At 39.4% G+C, this 18,983-nt stretch overlaps 1 protein-coding gene across 2 annotated transcripts in view; it reads right to left on the bottom strand.

Moving 5' to 3' along the window:
• Positions 1-1,794: 1,794 nt before the first annotated feature.
• The window catches only part of LOC121197505 (uncharacterized protein C14orf132), a 55,228-nt gene continuing 38,039 nt past the window's right edge, over positions 1,795-18,983 (bottom strand). For both annotated transcript variants that reach the window (XM_041061147.1, XM_041061148.1), the window contains exon 2: positions 1,795-2,031. In XM_041061147.1, the coding sequence (XP_040917081.1) occupies positions 1,795-2,031 (237 nt within the window). The remainder of the gene's footprint in view (positions 2,032-18,983) is intronic.

An 18,983-nucleotide genomic window follows, 5' to 3' on the forward strand; every position in this document is an offset into this window, starting at 1 on the left:
CAGGTTTGTATCCTTTAATCTAAAGCACATTAATATTGTCTTCTAAATCCCAGGAGAATATTTGTCACTGAAAAAAAGAGCACTCTCTTTTTATATTTCTCTCTAAGAGTTTGTCTAAATATAGAAAGACCAGTTAACAGATAAAACATTTTACTTTGATTGCACAGTTGAAAAAAAACCCCAAAATGAATAGTATATTTATTCACTTTTCCTTTCTAGCCAGTTGTCATAAAAAGGAAAAAACTATGTAAGCAAAGCACAAACATCAGTTAGCAGACTCGAAGTCAAATTTCACCAACTATATTTGTAAAAATGCAGTGCCCTGTATAGTAAAATGTTTTATTGTTTTCTTTTTGAAAAGCATTAAATGCATCTGTGGTTACAGGTTAGTGCTTGAGACTGAAAGAAGTTAAGTGATTGTTCCCAATTAGTATGAAGATTAGTTGCCATGGAGACGAACTGCCTCCAGATTCCACAGTAACACAAAACTAATTTAGTGGACAGCAGCTTGATATAAAACAAAATTTCATTTCAAAATGAGGCATCACTTCCCCACTCACATTGGCAGATATTCATCACAAAGTTCACTAGAGATCTGGTCAGTGTTACGTCACTTTTGGAGACATACATTAACCATTTTTCCACATCTGCCCAAACATATCAGTAATAACAAGAACTTTCATTTTCTGTTGTTGACAGTAATGTTTCTGTCATGAAAAAAAATAAATTTTACAGACTGTTCTGTTTTGAGAAAAATCAACAAAAGTAATTAGGTGAATGAGTAAAGAAGGGTGCATTTATGTGATTTAATTTGTGCTTCTATTTTTTATTTTATTAACAGCTGTAGATAATATCCAAACATAACTGAACAGATCATGACAATACAATTAGATTTTCTAATAATCCCTGGTCGATATTACTTTAGGTAGATGACAATAAGACCATTCATTTTAAAGGGGTTGACTTAGTTTAACACAAAATCTAATTATAGAGTCATCATTCATTGTGTATAATTGAGTTAATATTGCAGAAAACAATGTCCTGTTCTCTATTTCCTGTCCGTAAAATTGTTTAGAAACATACTATATTCACTAATGAACAGTGTCCATACTATGTTTCATCCAGAAATAGGTCCTTAAATGAGCACTAACATCCTGGCCCTTAGGGCTGCCTGACATGAAAATAATCCCAGTACTTTCTAAATGTTTTAACATTCTCCATCTCCGTTCAGCCGCATAATTAAACAGCACTGGCCTAAATTGCTTAGCAACTATCTGGTGCATGTTTAAGATGGCCCAGATCAGCTCGAATCTTAAGCACCATTTAATCTCCATTCTTCTGTCTGCATTACAAGTGAGGCTGTTGTCTGAGGAGAAACATGGAAACAAACTTAAGCTAAAAAAAAAAAAGTTCTTTTGATTCTTGGTTGAAAGCACAGGTCTGTTGTTTCTGTTTTTAACTAAAGAGCTGTTGTACACAAAGGCTTCCTCTCCAACTTCCAGTTGTACCCAAAATCACTTGGTGCTGACAAATGCAGCCAAGTCCCAGTCTTTCCCTCTGATGAAGAAATATAGTTGTCCATATGTCATTGTCAGGTATCCCAACTTCCACACCCTCAGGGGCCCAAACTGTTCCAAAAGCCAAGTGCGAAGGAGAGAAAGAAAGAAAGACAGAGACATAGAGACATAGAGACATAGAGAGTATGGTTATTTGCAAAGCATGGCCTCTCTCAGGGGTCCAGAGATCCAGAATAAGCAGGATGTGTGCGTGTTTGTCTTTGTAAGCATATGCTCATCAGAAAGTGCAGGCGTAGACAACGCCCACCACCACTATGTTTCCGATCGTGGCAACAATGGCGATCCAGAGCCAGATGGCATCGCTGGACATGGATTGCGACTCATCCTGCTGGCCCTGTACCGAGGCGGCCGAAGCAGCGGCGTGGACGCTGGCCGAGGAGTTGAAGAGCGAGTGTTCGCCGCTGTAGTCGTCATTGGGTGAGGAGTCCATGAAGGCTCCCGTCATAACTGGGATCTATGAGGGAAGTGTTAAAAGAATGGAAAAGTTTATATAGTACTCCAAATATATTTCAATTTTAGCACTTGTAGACAACCTGTGTGTTTTAAGAAGAGTTTAAGGAGAGGAGATGACACATGTCACATGAGGTTTTGCTTTTCCAGTCACTGGCCACTAGAGCCATAGCTACTACTGAATATTCTAAGGTAATGTCCGCTGTATTTTTTCACTGAAATTGAGGGTTATGGTCACCTGGGGGGAGCTAAAACTTTATAAATGGTGGGTGGTGTTAGACTATAATTAAATGTGACCACGCTAAGGCCCACAAAAAATGAAGGGTTCAGTATTTTTCCTTTAGAATTCCCTGGAGTGTGAAGAGACCATTTCCATGTTGGGAAATAAAATGGTTTGTTTTATGGGTCTGGAATTCCCTAATAATACTCTATAACGTGTCCTGGAAAACAGTGGGTTCTTTTTATCAGCAGCTGAGAAATGTCTTTGAGAATCAATTAAAGAAAAGTGCAGAAAAAATATTTTAACAGCTAACTAACTAAATAAAGTAAGTACAATTCTAGAGACTCTCCTTTTGGAACCTGAGGGAGGGAGCTTTGACTTAGGACCTGAGTAGTCTTAAAATCCTGGAGTATAGCCCTGAACCCCATTGAAAAACATACCTTTTTATGGCAATGTTGGTCTGTTTGCCATTTCTAAAGTCATTTATAGTGCCCAGATGACTCCTAATGAATTTAGTGACCCCCTGACTTTTCTTCTTGCATCATAATGAGGCTGACATTTGTGGTTTAAACGTGATAAAAACAAACTACTTCACAGTTCCAGTGAACTGAGTCAGACCTCCAATCAAGGTCTTGCCTTTCCAACCAATCACAGCACACCAGATTTGCTCCTATTGGTCATGCATTAACTGGTTTGAGTGCTATATCAAAAGAAATGAGCAGTAACATCATTAGTAAATGGTTACTAGGTTTTCCACACAGACATGCAGGATCCCACTCTGTCTCTGTCTCACAGCTGAGTGTCTGTGTGTGTCTTTGCACATGCGTGTATTTAGGAAGTAGTGCTTGATTAACATGGAATGAATATTTCAGATGTGGCAAGTGAAAATGATTTATTGCTTGGGACAATCAGAGCCCTATGAAGGTTAGCCATTGGAGCAGAAGAAACTTAAGTATTTCATGTGTGTGTGTGTGAGTGTCTCCATAGCGGGGTGTGTAACTGAGAAATGCATGAGAGACCCATACCACGCTCAGACTGGAACACAGACTCCGCTGAAGATAGTTGAAAAACAATGCTAAAAATACCTCAGAGGGATGTTGAGAGCTCACATACACAGAAATTCTCTCTTGCTTGCTCATTTGCTCACCTTCAGCTCATCTCACACTCCCACTTATTCACCCTCTCTTTCTCTCTCTCTCCCATGTACTCACAAGCTAATGCAAAAACACACACGCACGCACTCACCCACGCACAAATATACATCAGGGCTTCCCTGACACGGGGGGAAAACACTGTTTAGAAACATTCTGCTGCTCTTTGCTCATTGGCCCCTGGTGGTGAATAATGACATGACACATCCTGTGGAGCGCCTGCTGTTCACATGAGCATGATGGAGGCAGACAGGCATGCAGGAAGTCACCAACCTGGCTCTCCCTGCCCCCCATTCAGGCACTATAACTCTGATCTCTGATCTTTCCTGCTACAGCATATCATATATATATATATCTGTCATGCATTTTAACATTTCTTTTCTCTGTTATGAGCATGTTCATATCAGAAATTGCTATGCCCATTACATGTTGATGCTAAGCCATTTGAAGTCAGCCTCAACGGAAAAGACACACTGATGAAAAACATCTACACAGTGACTCCAAACCACCAATTTACTTAAATGAAGAACTTTTTGATCCCAGTTAGATTTCCCTTGAATCAAAATATTTAAAAATGGTCACCACTATCCAACTAAGCCAGAGATATAAACATATCAAAAGAAAGAACCTACTCCAAAAACATATCAAAATTTACAAAATCTAAATTTACAAGAAATGTGTTGAACTGTGTATGATATTTTAGACATATTTCTTTGTTTGCATTGTAATGTCCTATGTGAGAAATGTTCTTGTAAGCAAACATTTTACCACTGCATCAGAATTTCCGGTCTATTACAAAAACAGAAAAACTTTGCCAAATACCAGGAAAGAATATTTATATTTACTGTCTAAACTGCCCTTCAGTTTTAAACTCCTGAAGAATGTTGTAAGAGATAACATTTTATTTTTCTGACATTGCATTGATCTGCATCACAAATTCAGGCTGGAAAAATCTGTTCTGTCATTTAAATCTTAAAAGGTTATTTTGGTGTCTGTGACCTTGAAGGCGCTCCTCTGACCTTTCTCATCAACATGCTTTCTTATTTTTAAAAATCTAACCACTCTGTGATCGTCAGACACTACGATGCTGCAAACCTCATGCTGTATTCAAAGCTGCATCTTGCCTAATCCAACGTTCAGTCGGACGATAACTGAAGCTCTCAACCCTGTCTGCATTCTTTATATTTATGTTTTATTTATAAGTAACTCATTGTCCAAAGGAGTGAGCTGTTTGCATAAATGGGGAAGTGTACCGAATAAAATGAAGCGGATACTGGGAGTGTGTGCAAAAATATTCCAGTAGTAGGCCTGAATCTAAATATTTGATTGCCCAGGTTTACTATTTTTGGCAGAGATGGTGTGCCTGTGTATACAGATGTAGAGGAGTATTTCGATTACATGTCAGTATATTCTGGGATGATCTGCCATCCATTCATCCAAGCCTACAGTTCCCATGTTGATCATGCACATGAGGTTGGCGCAGCAAGTGGTGGAGCACTAATGGAACAGAGAGAGATAGAGACCTCAAGAAGGAGCGACCCAAAGCCTCTGAGCACTTATGTGGGCAATGAAGGTCCTCCCCTTAGCATTACTGCTAGGAAGTGTACATGGATGAGTGAGTTCAGTTATAAAGTGATATGGCTAACCAAAGTTTCCTGGAAACCGTAAACATTCGCCTCTCCAGCATAATAGTAAACCACCAGCTAAATGGGTCCAACACCACAAACAGCTTGGTATTAAGTGTTTTGCAACTAAGCTTTCGGACCACACAAACTAAAGACTAAGTATTCCCCTTGCAAAGGTGAAAGCAGCAGGACATTGTTTTTGGAAAGATATATAGCCACTGCTTTTTTTCAGTCCTCTGACCGGCACAAAATTAGAGTCCACTCCACTGCACTGATAGAACTCTTTGATGTTTATATTTTCAAACCCTCAATATCCTCGTCATTTTACCACACTGGATTTGATAACTTAAATGATGAGTGAAATGAAAGCGATTAGAGGCAAAAAATTGGACAATAACTTCCCTCCAATAACTAGTACAAGAGGAACCTACTGATTTGTATATTCCACGCCTTCTTGGCTCTGAGTGATGGCTACACCTGTGCAACACTCCACGCAGTGAAACCCCAAACTAGCAGGAGTCGTCATACAGTGAAAGGATCTTCACTGTACGACTCCACCTGCTCTGTTCTCACAGCTTTGATTTATTCGTCCCAGCTGTTCTTAGAGCTGTGCCATCCTACATGGATGATCACAGTAATTGTGAAATAGAATGGACTGTAATTGCCTCCTGTGGGATGTCGCCACCGGTAAGTGCTCAGCGAAATAGCTTTGGAACAAACAAGAAAGATCCAAATAAGTGTCTTTGGATAGCAGAGAAACCAAAACATATACCTAACCACAAAAGCACTGAAGCATGGCTGTTAAGACAAAATCAGTTGGCTTTCTGCACCCAGGGGACAATATCAGGTCAGTCTCAAATCTAAGTCGATACTTATGTCCTTGAGAAGAACAAACTTGAAGGTGTACTGGAGAAAACAAAGTGTATTGAAGAAAACAGGCACAGAGGCGGACCCCTGCAGTGTAAAGAATGGACTTTGTGCTTGACATCACACGCACAATCAATGTAAACCCCCAGCTGTCGATTTTCTTAACTTTCACAAACATGTCCGCCCTATTGACTGCTGTGCTGCCTGGACAAGCGCTGCTTTCTCAATGTATTCTGGGGCTTCACATTTGACTCCACATGATGTCATCCCCAGTTTTGCAGGATTTCTATTTTTGTTTTTTTTTAAAAAACACACAAGATTGCACTTAAAAAAATGTTGTAACCTCTGAAAAGTACTGATTTGAACAACTTTTTGCTTCTGGGTTTATTCAACTAGCTGCCTGGTTAGCTCAGTTGGTAGAGCATGAGACTCAACCTTTCAGGGTCGTGGGTTTGAATCCCACTCTGGGTGGCACCACCTCCCATGGGCTCACCACCCGTGGAGGTGCCATAGGCCTTCGGTGCATTGTGAATTGGGCGGGCTGCCCCCGCGACCTGGGCCTGGACCCAGATAAGCGGCAGATGATAACATGACATGTTTATTCAACTTTGACATGAACAAAGCCCCCTGATTGTAGAAAAATGACTCCCCAGTTTTGATATATTTGAAAAAAAAAAAAAGCTTTTTAAAGTCTGTGCTAGATTTAAGTTTTACAGCTTGCAGCACAACAAAGTAGTGTTAATACTTCGTCAATGTTATGGATTTCAGTGGTAGCACAAGCCAAGAAATAAACTGTAGCTCATGAATCTGTGCTACTTTTATTTTCCTAGTTTTTATGCAATACCACCACAGACTCAGATATTTTAACAAAAACAAGCTTGAGTGACAAATGCAATCCATTTCTATGACAGACACAGAGGTCTGCGAATTTTCAGTGAGCCATGAAAATATTTCATTATACACTTCAGCCTCAAAAATGAATAGGCCTGTTTCCCAGCAGACATTTTGACTTCACAGGGAAAGCACAGGTGCCACTGACATAACAATCATGATTGTTCTGTTCTATTCAAGTGTCCCAGTAAGCTGCGACAGTGAGTCAGCACGCATTATACCAGCACTGTGGAAACAAAGCAGCTAAATGCTTCTCAGCCATCATTAATTTCACCTGTGCTTTTCCTGCTGTGACATGTCAAACTGTCAGGAGAAGATCCTGTCCAAACAGGGCTTTTGTCTGCAAGCTGAAAGCAGTACACAGCAGCTCATCCTGCAGCAGCTACACGATGTAATTGCACACAGATGTGACTTGTTGTTCCGATGAGCTTGCTGGCTTCTCGCTGCCTCAGTGCTCAGTCACCACCCTGCTGCCACAGGTGGGTCTCAGCACGTACATTAAACCATCAAAATGAACGGGCAGCGCTCATTTAATCCACACTGACAAATGTTTACTGCCTGGCGATCACAACACGGGGACAGTTTTTGAACAGTTAATGAGTCCTTGTTGTGGTGCATCATTACTGACAGGTGTAGTGCATCACATCGCATTGTCGGATTGTTAGCACAGAGTGGCATGAATGCTATTTTTTCTTTCTAATGTAGGGAATTATATAAAGACACTCAAATAAAACAGTATGATGGTAAATGTAGGGCACTATATATAGAATTAACCAGGGAGCAAATTCAGACACAATCATACACCATGCAGTGTTTTCCTTTTGCTGGGATCTTTGAGCTGTCAGCTAAAATAGTCTGTACTGCGAAACAGTGTTACAGAAAAACACACAAATTTACATAATCCAAAACTTTTAAGATAAGTCTCTTGATTATTCAAGTTAATAATTCAGCTACTTTTGGTCAACAAAATGCAAAACAGGAAAACGTTTTCCACTGTGACTGCCTTCACACCATAATCCTGACAGTTAGCAAACTTTGCCCCATTTTTGTTTAGTTTTGGCCTTGTTTTATTTTTTGTGAAAAAGAGCAAAGTTAAACTTTCAAGTGGTAGAAAGTTGTTTTGTTTTGTTTTTGTTTTTGGTTTTTTTTGTTTTTTTTTGTTTTTTTTACAAGAGTTGTTATCTATAGTGTGCATTACATGCAATTCCTGACACAACAAAACAGGAAAATAAAATGGGATTACAGTTTTGGAAAAAATCAAACGATTCATCTCTGTTGTGTAGTGGCCAGCAGAAAAAAGCAGCCACTCCTTCTATACAATAGCAGTCACTTAGTGAAAACAATAGATATGGCCTGTACCATACTACACTGTAGCATATTGATCTTGTCATGCCTTAAATCTGGAGGGAGATTTACAGAGGTTTTAAGGAGGCTTGTTCACCCGCACAAAAGTGGTGAAACCTCTAGTTTCAGGCCTGATTCCTGCTGGTCAGATTTACAGCTGCGCTTCCATTGATTTTCCCCGTCTCAGCAGCCCAGCAGCATGTTTTAATAAATCTTATAACTCAATTGAACAAGTGTAGCCCAGGTGATCCTCGCTTGACACCCTGGTCAATCTCTCAGCTGAATGGAAATTCTGCAGCGCAGGAGAAAGTTTATTATAATTCTTTGATATCATGAATGATACATTTTTTTCCCAATGATGTATCTGACCTCAGTGTGATGGATTTTAACACCTTATCTACACACATAGCAGTGCAAAAAAAAATCAGAATGAAGAATAAAGGCTTGAGAAAACATTCTTTAAAACATGGCAAGTGGTGGAAATAATGCAAGTTCACATCGGGGATTGTTACTCACTGATGAGTTGCGTGATGACTTGAAATATGTGATGAAACTAAATTCATCAGCAATGAAATATTAAAATCCACCACAAACAAAGAGTGATTTCTTATTCCTGCCAGATGAGAACTGAGATGCAGTGTCAGATGATCACACAGACAAGACTTTTAATTGAAGAGAAAAAAGGTGAGAGAGAGACAAAAAAGACTACATTAGATTGTGTGTGTGTGTGTGTGTCTGTGTGTGACATGTCTGCAACTCTAAACGTTCTTTTCCACCAGCGATTCCTGATACATGTAAGTGTATGTCTTTGTTGTGTAAGTCTGTCGTTGTCTTTACGTCTCTCTGCTGTGCTTTGGTCTGTGACTTCCCAAGCTCAAAGACTCAGTTCACATGGGAATAAAGAAAGAAATCCTAAAACAAAACATGACAACTGTCATGTTTAGTCCTCTGACAGAGGATGAGGAATAAATGGAGCTGGAAAGTTAAGACTTACATCCTGACAAGAAGTCAGTTTTTTTTTTTCTTTAATCTACCAGAAAATGTACTGACTACACCCCACTTTGCTCCCAAAACAAGGACTTAAGAAGCTCAGATCAAATATTATGGTAGAGTTGTTCAAAACCTGCGCTAAAATACACTCATTTCACTTTATCTTGATATATTTGAACTCAGTGAATTAACCATTCATGTCTTCATTTCAAGATACTTTTCAAAATTTACAGAAAAAGGCATTTTTTTCACCGAAGCCTAGGGCTGTTTATTATTCATACGAGCAGCTATTTTAAATATTTATAAGCTAGATTCTGTGTAGCATGTGTTTTATGGTACAGTTTACACCAAAGAACATGCCAAGCTATAGCAATGGAGGTTTCTTGCTGTGCAATGTCACAAACTTTGCTGCGCTTCCTCATGTATTTTACATCGTGAGCAGTTTCAATTAAAACACACCCAGTGGAGTCACATGTCACCTCTTCAGCAGTGGCTGCCGGTATGATGGGCCACAGTGGGAGATTTTTGAACGAGCTCCCCCTTGTGCCAAGACACACGCAAACAGTTTTGTAAGCAAAGAGAAAGCAGGTTTTATTCATGGAGGACATTTTGGCTCATCATGGCAGGAAACGCACAGGTGAAAGTCATCAGTGATGGCTCTGATGCATTTAGATGTTATACTAAACCAGGCTACTGAGGCACATACACAATACCTGGCACTGGAACACCAAACTGCACTTTACTAGTTAAGATTATTAATTACATCTGCACTTCTGCTATAAAAAGTCAAGAATCAGTCATGAAAAGGGTCTGTTTATTGTCGAAAACCTCTCTCTGCAGGAGCCTGGGGGCGGAGCTGCTGGTCATCAGGAAGATTCAGCTCACCTGTGCTGGTTACCCATCACACTATATAAGCATGTGGCAGTCACTCTTTCTCTGTTTGTCTGCCCTGGCTTCCACCTTTTCTTTGTTTGGTTGTTTTTTCTTTTGGTTGTTTTCTCTTAGTCAAGTAAAGCCTTTTGTCTTTCAACCTAAAGCACATTGAGATGACATGTCAACAAATGTGCTACATAAACTTGCCATTGCCATTTTGTGAAGTGCTAGCTTCCAGGCAGATATCATTGTATAGAGGGGGGAGCTGCACACTCATGCCTCCACTGCAGTTTTGTAAAATTCTATCAGTTGTTTAGATCCTACAGAATTGAAAATGAAAACATGAAATCAGGAGTTTGAGTGTATGGTTTCCCCTTTTTTGGAACTGCAGAGAAAAAATTTCCATGGATAAACGTTTCTCATTTTCTGCTGCAAATTAATGCAGTGTTCACTGCTTTGAATGGGAAATAATAAGGGAGGAGTTGATGCAAGCAAAGATTGTCGAGAAAAAGTACAAAATTTCAGTGTGTCTAAAGACAAAATGACACATTAAAATATAAATACAGCATCTAATCATGCCACTTTTTACCAGAAGAAATCTAATCATTGTCACACTCAAACCTAATTGGGAGCTGCAGTATTTTGGGAGCTTTTCACAAGTTGTATAAAACAGCTGCCTGAGTGAGGGGGAGCAAATCACAATGTTCTCAGAATATATGTTACTGGTGTCAGCCGCCCCTACGGTTCCATCCATGCCTCACTGTGCAATACAGAGAAATTTAAGGCATAGAGATGGAAGCCCTTAATTGAATCTCCACTCATGTAAGACTTGGTTCTGGGTGAAGCTCAGTGGGGGTGGCCCTGCTTTACACCCACTCCTAATATACAGAGCCAGCAGAAAGACCCCGATCCACTTTGATCTCTGAAGTGCAAAGTAGACGGCAATAAGATGAAGAAACGTCTTTGCTGCTGTCTAAGAGATGAAGAGTAGTTTTTCCACAGGGCCACTCTAGCTATGTGATTCATAGCGCCGATCTGTCCTGCTCGCGCATAGATCCTTTCAACTACTGCCATTTCTAAATAATCATTAGAAGTGATAATGACTGTCACAAATTGTGACGTCGTGCAAATCGCTCCCACGGTCAGTCACTCTGGAAATGAAAAGCTCTCAACCATCAACTAAATCTCTTGTTTTTGCTGTTAAACTACCACATTTTTACAATTCTAATTCTGAATCACTGTTCTCATTGGCTGACATCTGTGGATAAATATCATTTTTAAAAACATACAATTTTTAACCCCAATCTGGATCACTTGTAGCACAGAAACATATTTTTATCATCAAAAGCGAGTTTCCTTCGGCTTAGCATCAGTAAAGACGAAAACTGTTGTTTGAAGATTCCAGCTGAATTAAACTCTATAAATGTCAAAACAATATTTTTGATAGGTAGCTAAAAGTACAACTGAAGTGTCTTGCTCCCTGTGCTGAAGTATATCGCAGTGCAGAAGGAACAGGATCAGCAATATCAGCAAAGGGCATTGCACCCTGCCTCGACCTCAAGCTCCTCAAATTCACCTCATGTCATTTCTCTCACTTCAAAACCCTAAGAGGGTGAGAAGAGATCTGAACGCGCCCCTCCATGTGCAACCAAGCCTCCGGGTCATGGTTTGGTCTCAGATGCCAGACCTCCCTTTGCCTTCTACTGTCTCTTTTAGCTCACACTGTTCTGACCTCATCATCACTGGTCTCAAATCTTTTCCCTCCTGGCTCCCTGAGGCTGCAATGCTCACTCCTCACCCTGTGTAGGCTGAAAAGTCATCTACTCAAGAAGTATAACACCTCACACGCCCTCCCTCTTCTTTCTGAATCATATCTAATATCATATCTACTCACTGTTTTTGCTCTCAGATTCCCTTTTTAGCTTTTAATTTCTTCTTCTCTCTTTCAGCTGTAATTATCAGTGATCAGAGGGTCCATATAGATGCTCTATGGTTGACTCTAGCACCCTCCCTTTGCATGCATGTAATATGCATTAATATGGTGCTAAAGAAAATGTAAATCACTGTGTGTGAAAGTATCTGCTGAATCTTCATCAGCTTCTTTCTCTTTTTTTCCTGGATCATTTGTATTCACATATCTCTGCTGCTCTCATTAATGTCTTGTCTCATTAGCTGTGGAATACAGAAATTGAAGTGATATGTATTCCTTGCATACCATAATATTCTTATATTAACAGCATTTGACAGATGCTCTTCACCACAATAACTTATGATGCTATGTCTCACTGTAAGATAACTCTACAGGGAAATGTGTCTGAAAGCTAGCAGGAGTTATTCATAAACAATAGCCAGATGGAAGGAATTTCTCTCCCTTGCACATACACATGCAGTATGCAGTAAACATGCACACAAGACTGCAGGTACACATACTGCATATACACATAATTAATGGACTTGCAGTTTTGCTTGCTGCATAGTATTTAAAATTGTTCATTAGAGATAGAGTTTGACGACTTTTTTAATAAGTTCATAAGATTCAAATGCTAAGGAAACTTTCTCCACTCCCTTCTCTTCATACTGTCATAGTCCAGTAAGTGTGGGATGTATCACCAGACTGGATGTCCTGTAGGTATGTACATTTCTGATCAGCCAAACACTGCAGTCTTTCCTGCTGTGGCCCATGTGTCAGTGTGCTCTGCAACCCTCAGCTAGTGCTGCAGACCCCTCTGTGCCACCACTCTTCCTGTCAAATATAAATTAAGCATTACACGTTTCAATTCCTCAGAGGCTCAATCCCTCCATTGTTTGTTTTGTTTTTTTAAACTCTATTTTTACATATAAAAGCGCCTTACAATTATTTTCCCCTCATTCTGGTTCTCTCTTGTGTAATAGCCTGCCTGCTGCTGTCACAAACTGTCAATCTCATGGAAAAACATGATTAATTATCCCCTCTGTTAAAGCTAAGAAGTTGTCCAGAAGCTGTATCCCACTTCCATACCAATTCAAAACAGGTTTCAAGTATGTATTCTGTTCATAAAGGACAAAATTAAACATACATACAAAATTAAACATACTTTGAAAGTACGTACTAAAAACTACTTCTCTAAATGCAATGCACAAAGCAGTGGGAGGAGGTAGTGGTGGTGGAACAGCTCAAGGAAGATCTTGGAAAACAAAATAGGTCATAAATCTTCAAAAATATTTGTCTTTTGAAAATTTGCAGTTTGATGTCTGTCAGGGCACGTATTTACATCCCTCCCTGTACCCAACGAAAACCACATCATTTCCTGTATACTAACTGCCAAAACAGTTTAGTATGGGAGTTTCACAACTGTTTGGTACAGTTCCGACTAACTCACTTACATCTATTTTATTTTTATTATTTTTGGTTTGGCTCATTTTGGCCACTGACCCAGCCATCATTCTAACTCTAGTGCGGACTAAGCATCCAGATTGAGATAAGCTAAAAGGGTGGGTCCTGGTCCAGCTCTAAGCTAACTCGAATGATGTTTTTGTGATGTGAAACCAAAGCAAGGGATTTTGTGAAAGATTTTACAGGTGATTCTAGGATGAATTCATTCATTCATTGCAACACAGCACTGGCTCATATTTATCTATTGTTGAGTGAATTTCTACATAGAGCATTACGTGTAAATACCTATGAAAGACTGACTGACAAAAGTATTTACCACAACCAATATGACTTACAAATTTTCACAAAGCCATGATGGGCTAATGTTTTCTACAGTGTTTGAATTGCCAACTGCATAACAGCACAACTGCTGTAAAATTAATTTAGTGTGTCACTGCCTATACTGTATTACTGTACGGTGTATACCGCTGCAGGTTGGCATCAGCATTTATGAATGGTTGCTGTATGCTTTTCCCCTGTGGGAGGAGGGGGTGGGTGGGGATGTTATGAATTTGTCACGCGTGTGCCATGTTGGCCTAGTTACAGGAAAGCACAGTGTTCTCAGATACTGTAACAGTTCAGGAGTGTTCCCTCACTCAGCAAGTCCTCAGTCTTGAATTAATGATTCTTACAGTACATTTTTCTGTCTGTGTTTATGTAACTGTGCATGTACAGTACGAAACATCAAGGAAAGAAATGTTTGTTAGTTTATGAATAATTTGACTACACATGTACACAACAGGCAAATCATATGTCAATTATTCTATTGCTGAGAAAAAAATCCTAAATCATCTGGTAACACACACACTTACATGTTAAGGAGCTGTATTTATTGTTTTGGGTCTAGTGTCCATAAATAAGTGCTATAAATAAATAGACTTCTGGGCCTTTCACATTCAAAGATGGATATTTATCACAAGGACGTGGAGCCTTGCCTGTTCATGAGTGTGTTTGTGTCCAAGCTGGGAGCATCACATAAAAGCCAACAAGACCCTCAGGTGTGAAATTAGTCAATTACAACAGTGTTTGATTAGTAATTATAGCAATAAATGATATCATTGCTTCTAAATGATACAAGCATTTGGATGTTTGTTTTTCTATTTTTACACGAGTGCTTAAAGAGTAATCCTTCACAGCATCGATCCTGTAAAGGCTGTGTAATGCTTACGGAATTGCAGTAAGCCCAGATCATTAAGTGATGTACATATTGCTCACCAGATTGTTGTGTTGCACTACAGGTTGCAACATGGAGAAGCTCAATACTCACTCAGTCATTTTTATTGGAACTAAATGCCTGAAATCATGATGAAGAACTCCTAAGGTAATGTGGTGTTTGCTGCTCCTCTGTAAATAGCTCAGGGGCAGAACAGTGAAAAACAACAGCAACGAGAGAGACCACAGATCCATATGCACTACTGAGATTGGTGCACGCTTTGGTGAACACAGCATCGGGGTATTTAGCTTAAATACGTCACAGCATCTACAAAGCAAAGCTTTAAGCTTTAGCCGTGAATTGATTCACAGCTCCTTGTGGAGGTCATAAAAAATTCATAATTTTGAGAAAAATCAAAGTTGGTGTACTTCTCCACCACTCATGCATACCACTGGGCATTCCAAATGATTTCCATATCTAATACAACTGACTGTACTGTATATGCCTGATTCATCATCTAGGCATTGAAGTTGCATGCACCTTAAAAAAAAAAAAAAAAAAAAAGAAAAAAAGAAAAAGAAAAGGAGGTCGCAGTCAGAAACATCATAGGAGCTGTAGAGCATTAACAGCAGCTTTGCTAGTACTGTCTGACAAAAATAGCTTCTATAAAGCTGATAATGTAAAATGACAAGGAGCTACACTTGCAGACTTAGAGGAAGGAAAGAGGCAATTTACCTTTTGCGAAGAACATCAGCAAGGAAATTGAAACTAGTCCATTTACAGCCCAAATTATCAGAAGACACATGGCACAAATGAGCTATGAGCCTGAAATACAGTAAGTGATTTCTAATGGGAACGGTGTCGCATAATCCAGGATAATGAGATGCTGTACTGATAGTCATCAGATTGTTCTTGAGCTGTGGCTACATACTGAGGCTGTCACTGAAACCTTAAACGATGCCCTGGACTCTAATCTAGAGACAGATTTTTGTCTTAGGGCAACATTACTTCTTGGGCAGTGAAGGTACATTATTTGCCATAACTTTAAGGTGAGTGAGAGGGAAAGAAAGACCTGTCCATATACTATGCCATTTGCTTCAGGGCAGCTTTCTTTGAACAAACCCAAGGTCAGCCTCAAAGAAACAGATCGAATCAAAAGCCGGTTTTGCTGTTGATGTTATTATAGAGGCATTGTTTTAAGTCACTAGGGTTTTAAAGCTCGAAAGAGGTGAAAACTGACATCAGCTGTGGAAAAACTGTACCAGAAATTCAGTTGTCCAATAATGGAGAACAATCAAACCCCTTTTAAACAATATGTCTGGGACATTTACGTTCAAACCAGCAAGAAATCATTCTTTCTTTACTATTTCTGTTTGTACTCACAGGAGTAATTTACTGAAATTGCACCAAGGGATGAAAACGTTTTAATTGACATCTTTTGGCAAACTGGAAAAGCTGGACTGGGGACTCACTACATAACACACTTGTATAGTTTTATTACTTTATGTTTAGCATGCTAATGATTCTAAAAAGGATAATGATCCCAATAAATTACAGCAGCCGTGGTGATGTTCAACTACAATCATAATTCATCTCTGCTTCCTGCTTGATAGTGTGTAATCAGCTGCTGCCATTCAGCATTTCGCCAGCCTTCACCAAACCAAAGCAGCCACCCACTGTTTAAATCTTCATAATTTCCACCTGTGTTTCCTTTTCATCAAAAGAATTGCTCATGAGCTGACTTCACATTTGCATTTTATGTGTGCTGTAATGGCAAAAACGTCAGTGTGGAGCTTTTTTTTTTAATGATGAACAGGCTAAGGCAATTTTCATCAAGGTTTTACCCCAAATCACAGCTCAGTTTTATTCTGAATCGTATCAATACAAAGGACGGAGCTGCTTTGAAATTATCTCAAGATGGGTGGAGAATAGATTATTTATGTAGAAATGCATAATTCATTCCTGCTGAATATCACAGGCACTGTTATATAGGAAGCATCATGCAGTTAGGGGGTTAGGTCTATCAGGGAAAGATGTTATTACTTCATACTTGGCTGTCACAGTCCATTAAGTCTTCCTTTCATTCTCCACAGGACTTCTTTCAATATGCAATCACTCATTTCAGGTGCAAAACAGCTGGAAGATGTTTGTGTTTTTACAGTGCAAACATGTTATAAGTTAAGATAGCATGGAGACACTGGGAAATTATGTACTCACCAGAGGACAAAGATGTCACACAAGAGGACAAGGTCTCACTCAGAAGCATTTTAAATAATTAAATAAGATTAGTTTAACTACTTTCTATTCTTTTTGATTGATTATTTTAGTTTTTAAATGCAATAATTATATTAATTAACATATTTTGTTGTAACATTCAGAAAGTGTAGAAGAAGAAAGAAAATAAGTATAAAATATGATACTTCACTCTTTTTTTTTGATTGCGACATAAAGAACTGAGGGATAGAAATGAGTGGGAGAGAGGAGAACACAGAAGTACAGAGAGAAAATTAAGAATGATTCATGCAGAGCGGAGGAGATCCTACGAGAACGATGCAGAACATACATAGCACTAAAATGTTGCCTTGAAAAATGCAACAGTTAAATGCTTCATTCACGTATCTTCATGGATATAGTTTGAGTATTAATCATATTTATCTGTGCTGCACAGCGGAGAGGCTTTAGGAGAGTTTCAGTAACATACTGATTGAGTGAACGACTACCCATTGTTGAAAGCACTAGGCACAGCTTACACTAGGTTCACCTAGTCTTGTTTAAATTAAGTTTTAATAACACTGGAGAATAACAAGCTAATAATTTTATGAGTTATAAAGTGCTTATGAGTGTAAGGTTATCACATTGGAACACATAAGCATGTTTGTAATGAGTTATGGTCACTGATATAGAAAATGTTACCACATTTACCACATTACCACATTTTCTGGGGGAAACAGTGTGGGTATCCTTTTTTTTTTTTTTTTTTTTGGTTAAACCTAGATTGTAATCTATTGTCTATGAATTTTTCAAAAAGATATCATGAAAAGAAGGCTTAAGGGAGGGTGGAAACCTTCAAGGTCAACCTTGCACCAAAAAATGGAGAGAATCTAAGAGAAAAGGCGCTCAGCGCTGTTCTGAACAGGACACCACAGTCTCCAGAAAGCTTACTGGAGGAGGCAGTCGCTGATTTACCAGCAGAATCTCCAGTGGAGTCTCCTCAAGCAGTAATACCTCTTCAACCAGGGCTACCCTCTAATGTGGAAAGACATACTCCTCCATCACCAAAGGCCACACCACCAAGGTGAAAGAACCAAACAGAAAGAATGAAAGGAGACTAGCAAGAGTGCAGTGAGAAAATAAAATACTGACAGAACGCATCAAATTGAAGAAAAAAAGATGCAGAGCAACGCAAAACTCAAAGTAAGTCAAAAATACTGAGTGAGTGAAAAATTTTGTGCCAACAGAGGGAAAAAAAAACCTGCCACTGAGAAGAGACGAGAAGTTGTGTCCTTCTTGTCAAGGGATGAAAACAGTAGAGTTCTGACTGGAAAGAGAGACACTGCTGGCAGGGTGATCAAGACACAGTGATGAGTTCTCACAAAATCTCCACGAGAACTCCACAGCGACTACTGTAAAGACTCCAGTAGGAAACATTCAATGTCTTACAGACAGTTTGTGAGATAAAGACCATTTTATATCACAGACGCTAAAGGAACTGACAGCAACAAGTGCGCTTGTTATCAGCACGAGAATATGCAGCTCCTCATTGATAGCATAGGTGCATAATTCAACACGAAGGTTGTTGTTGCTGCTCAAAGGCATTACATGCAATGCTGAAAAGAAGAAATGCATTTACCCCTGTGAATGTAAAGCACAAAGTGCTGTTATGGTCAGATTGAGGTAGCCAAACACAACCCTATTTTTGATGCTGCAAGATGGGAACACTAGCAAAGAGCGGATGTGACTGTTGGGGCTGAAGTCTACAAGAACTGGATCAAGGAAACAGCATGTGGCACTACTGAACAACTGTTTGAGGAGTTCAGGCGTGAGCTGGAATCAGTTGGAAGCCACCAGAACATCTGCTCCATGAGCTAGCTGAAAGCATCGTCTATGCCTGAATTTTTATCTAACATTACTATCTGGCCCATTTTATGAAGCCTGTAAATCTGCACCTTGGGCAAAATGACTGGGGCTAAAGCTGAATGTCCCAGGCAAAATGTTGGCATCCTCAACAGTTGATGATCCATGCAGCTTGGCAGATCTGCTGTGGCCAGTTATGGTTGCTAAGCAATAATTGGAAAATAGGTGTTAGTAAATAGTCAGGTGGTTACATGACTTTTTGGCACCCGCTTCAAGAGTGATCAGACCCAAACACAATGACCTGCAATTTCCTGGTTACTCAATTGTACTCACTGGGAGCATAAAGCTTTCTCACT

This window comes from Toxotes jaculatrix, chromosome 17, assembly GCF_017976425.1.
Source record: "Toxotes jaculatrix isolate fToxJac2 chromosome 17, fToxJac2.pri, whole genome shotgun sequence".
Lineage (NCBI taxonomy): Eukaryota > Metazoa > Chordata > Actinopteri > Toxotidae > Toxotes > Toxotes jaculatrix.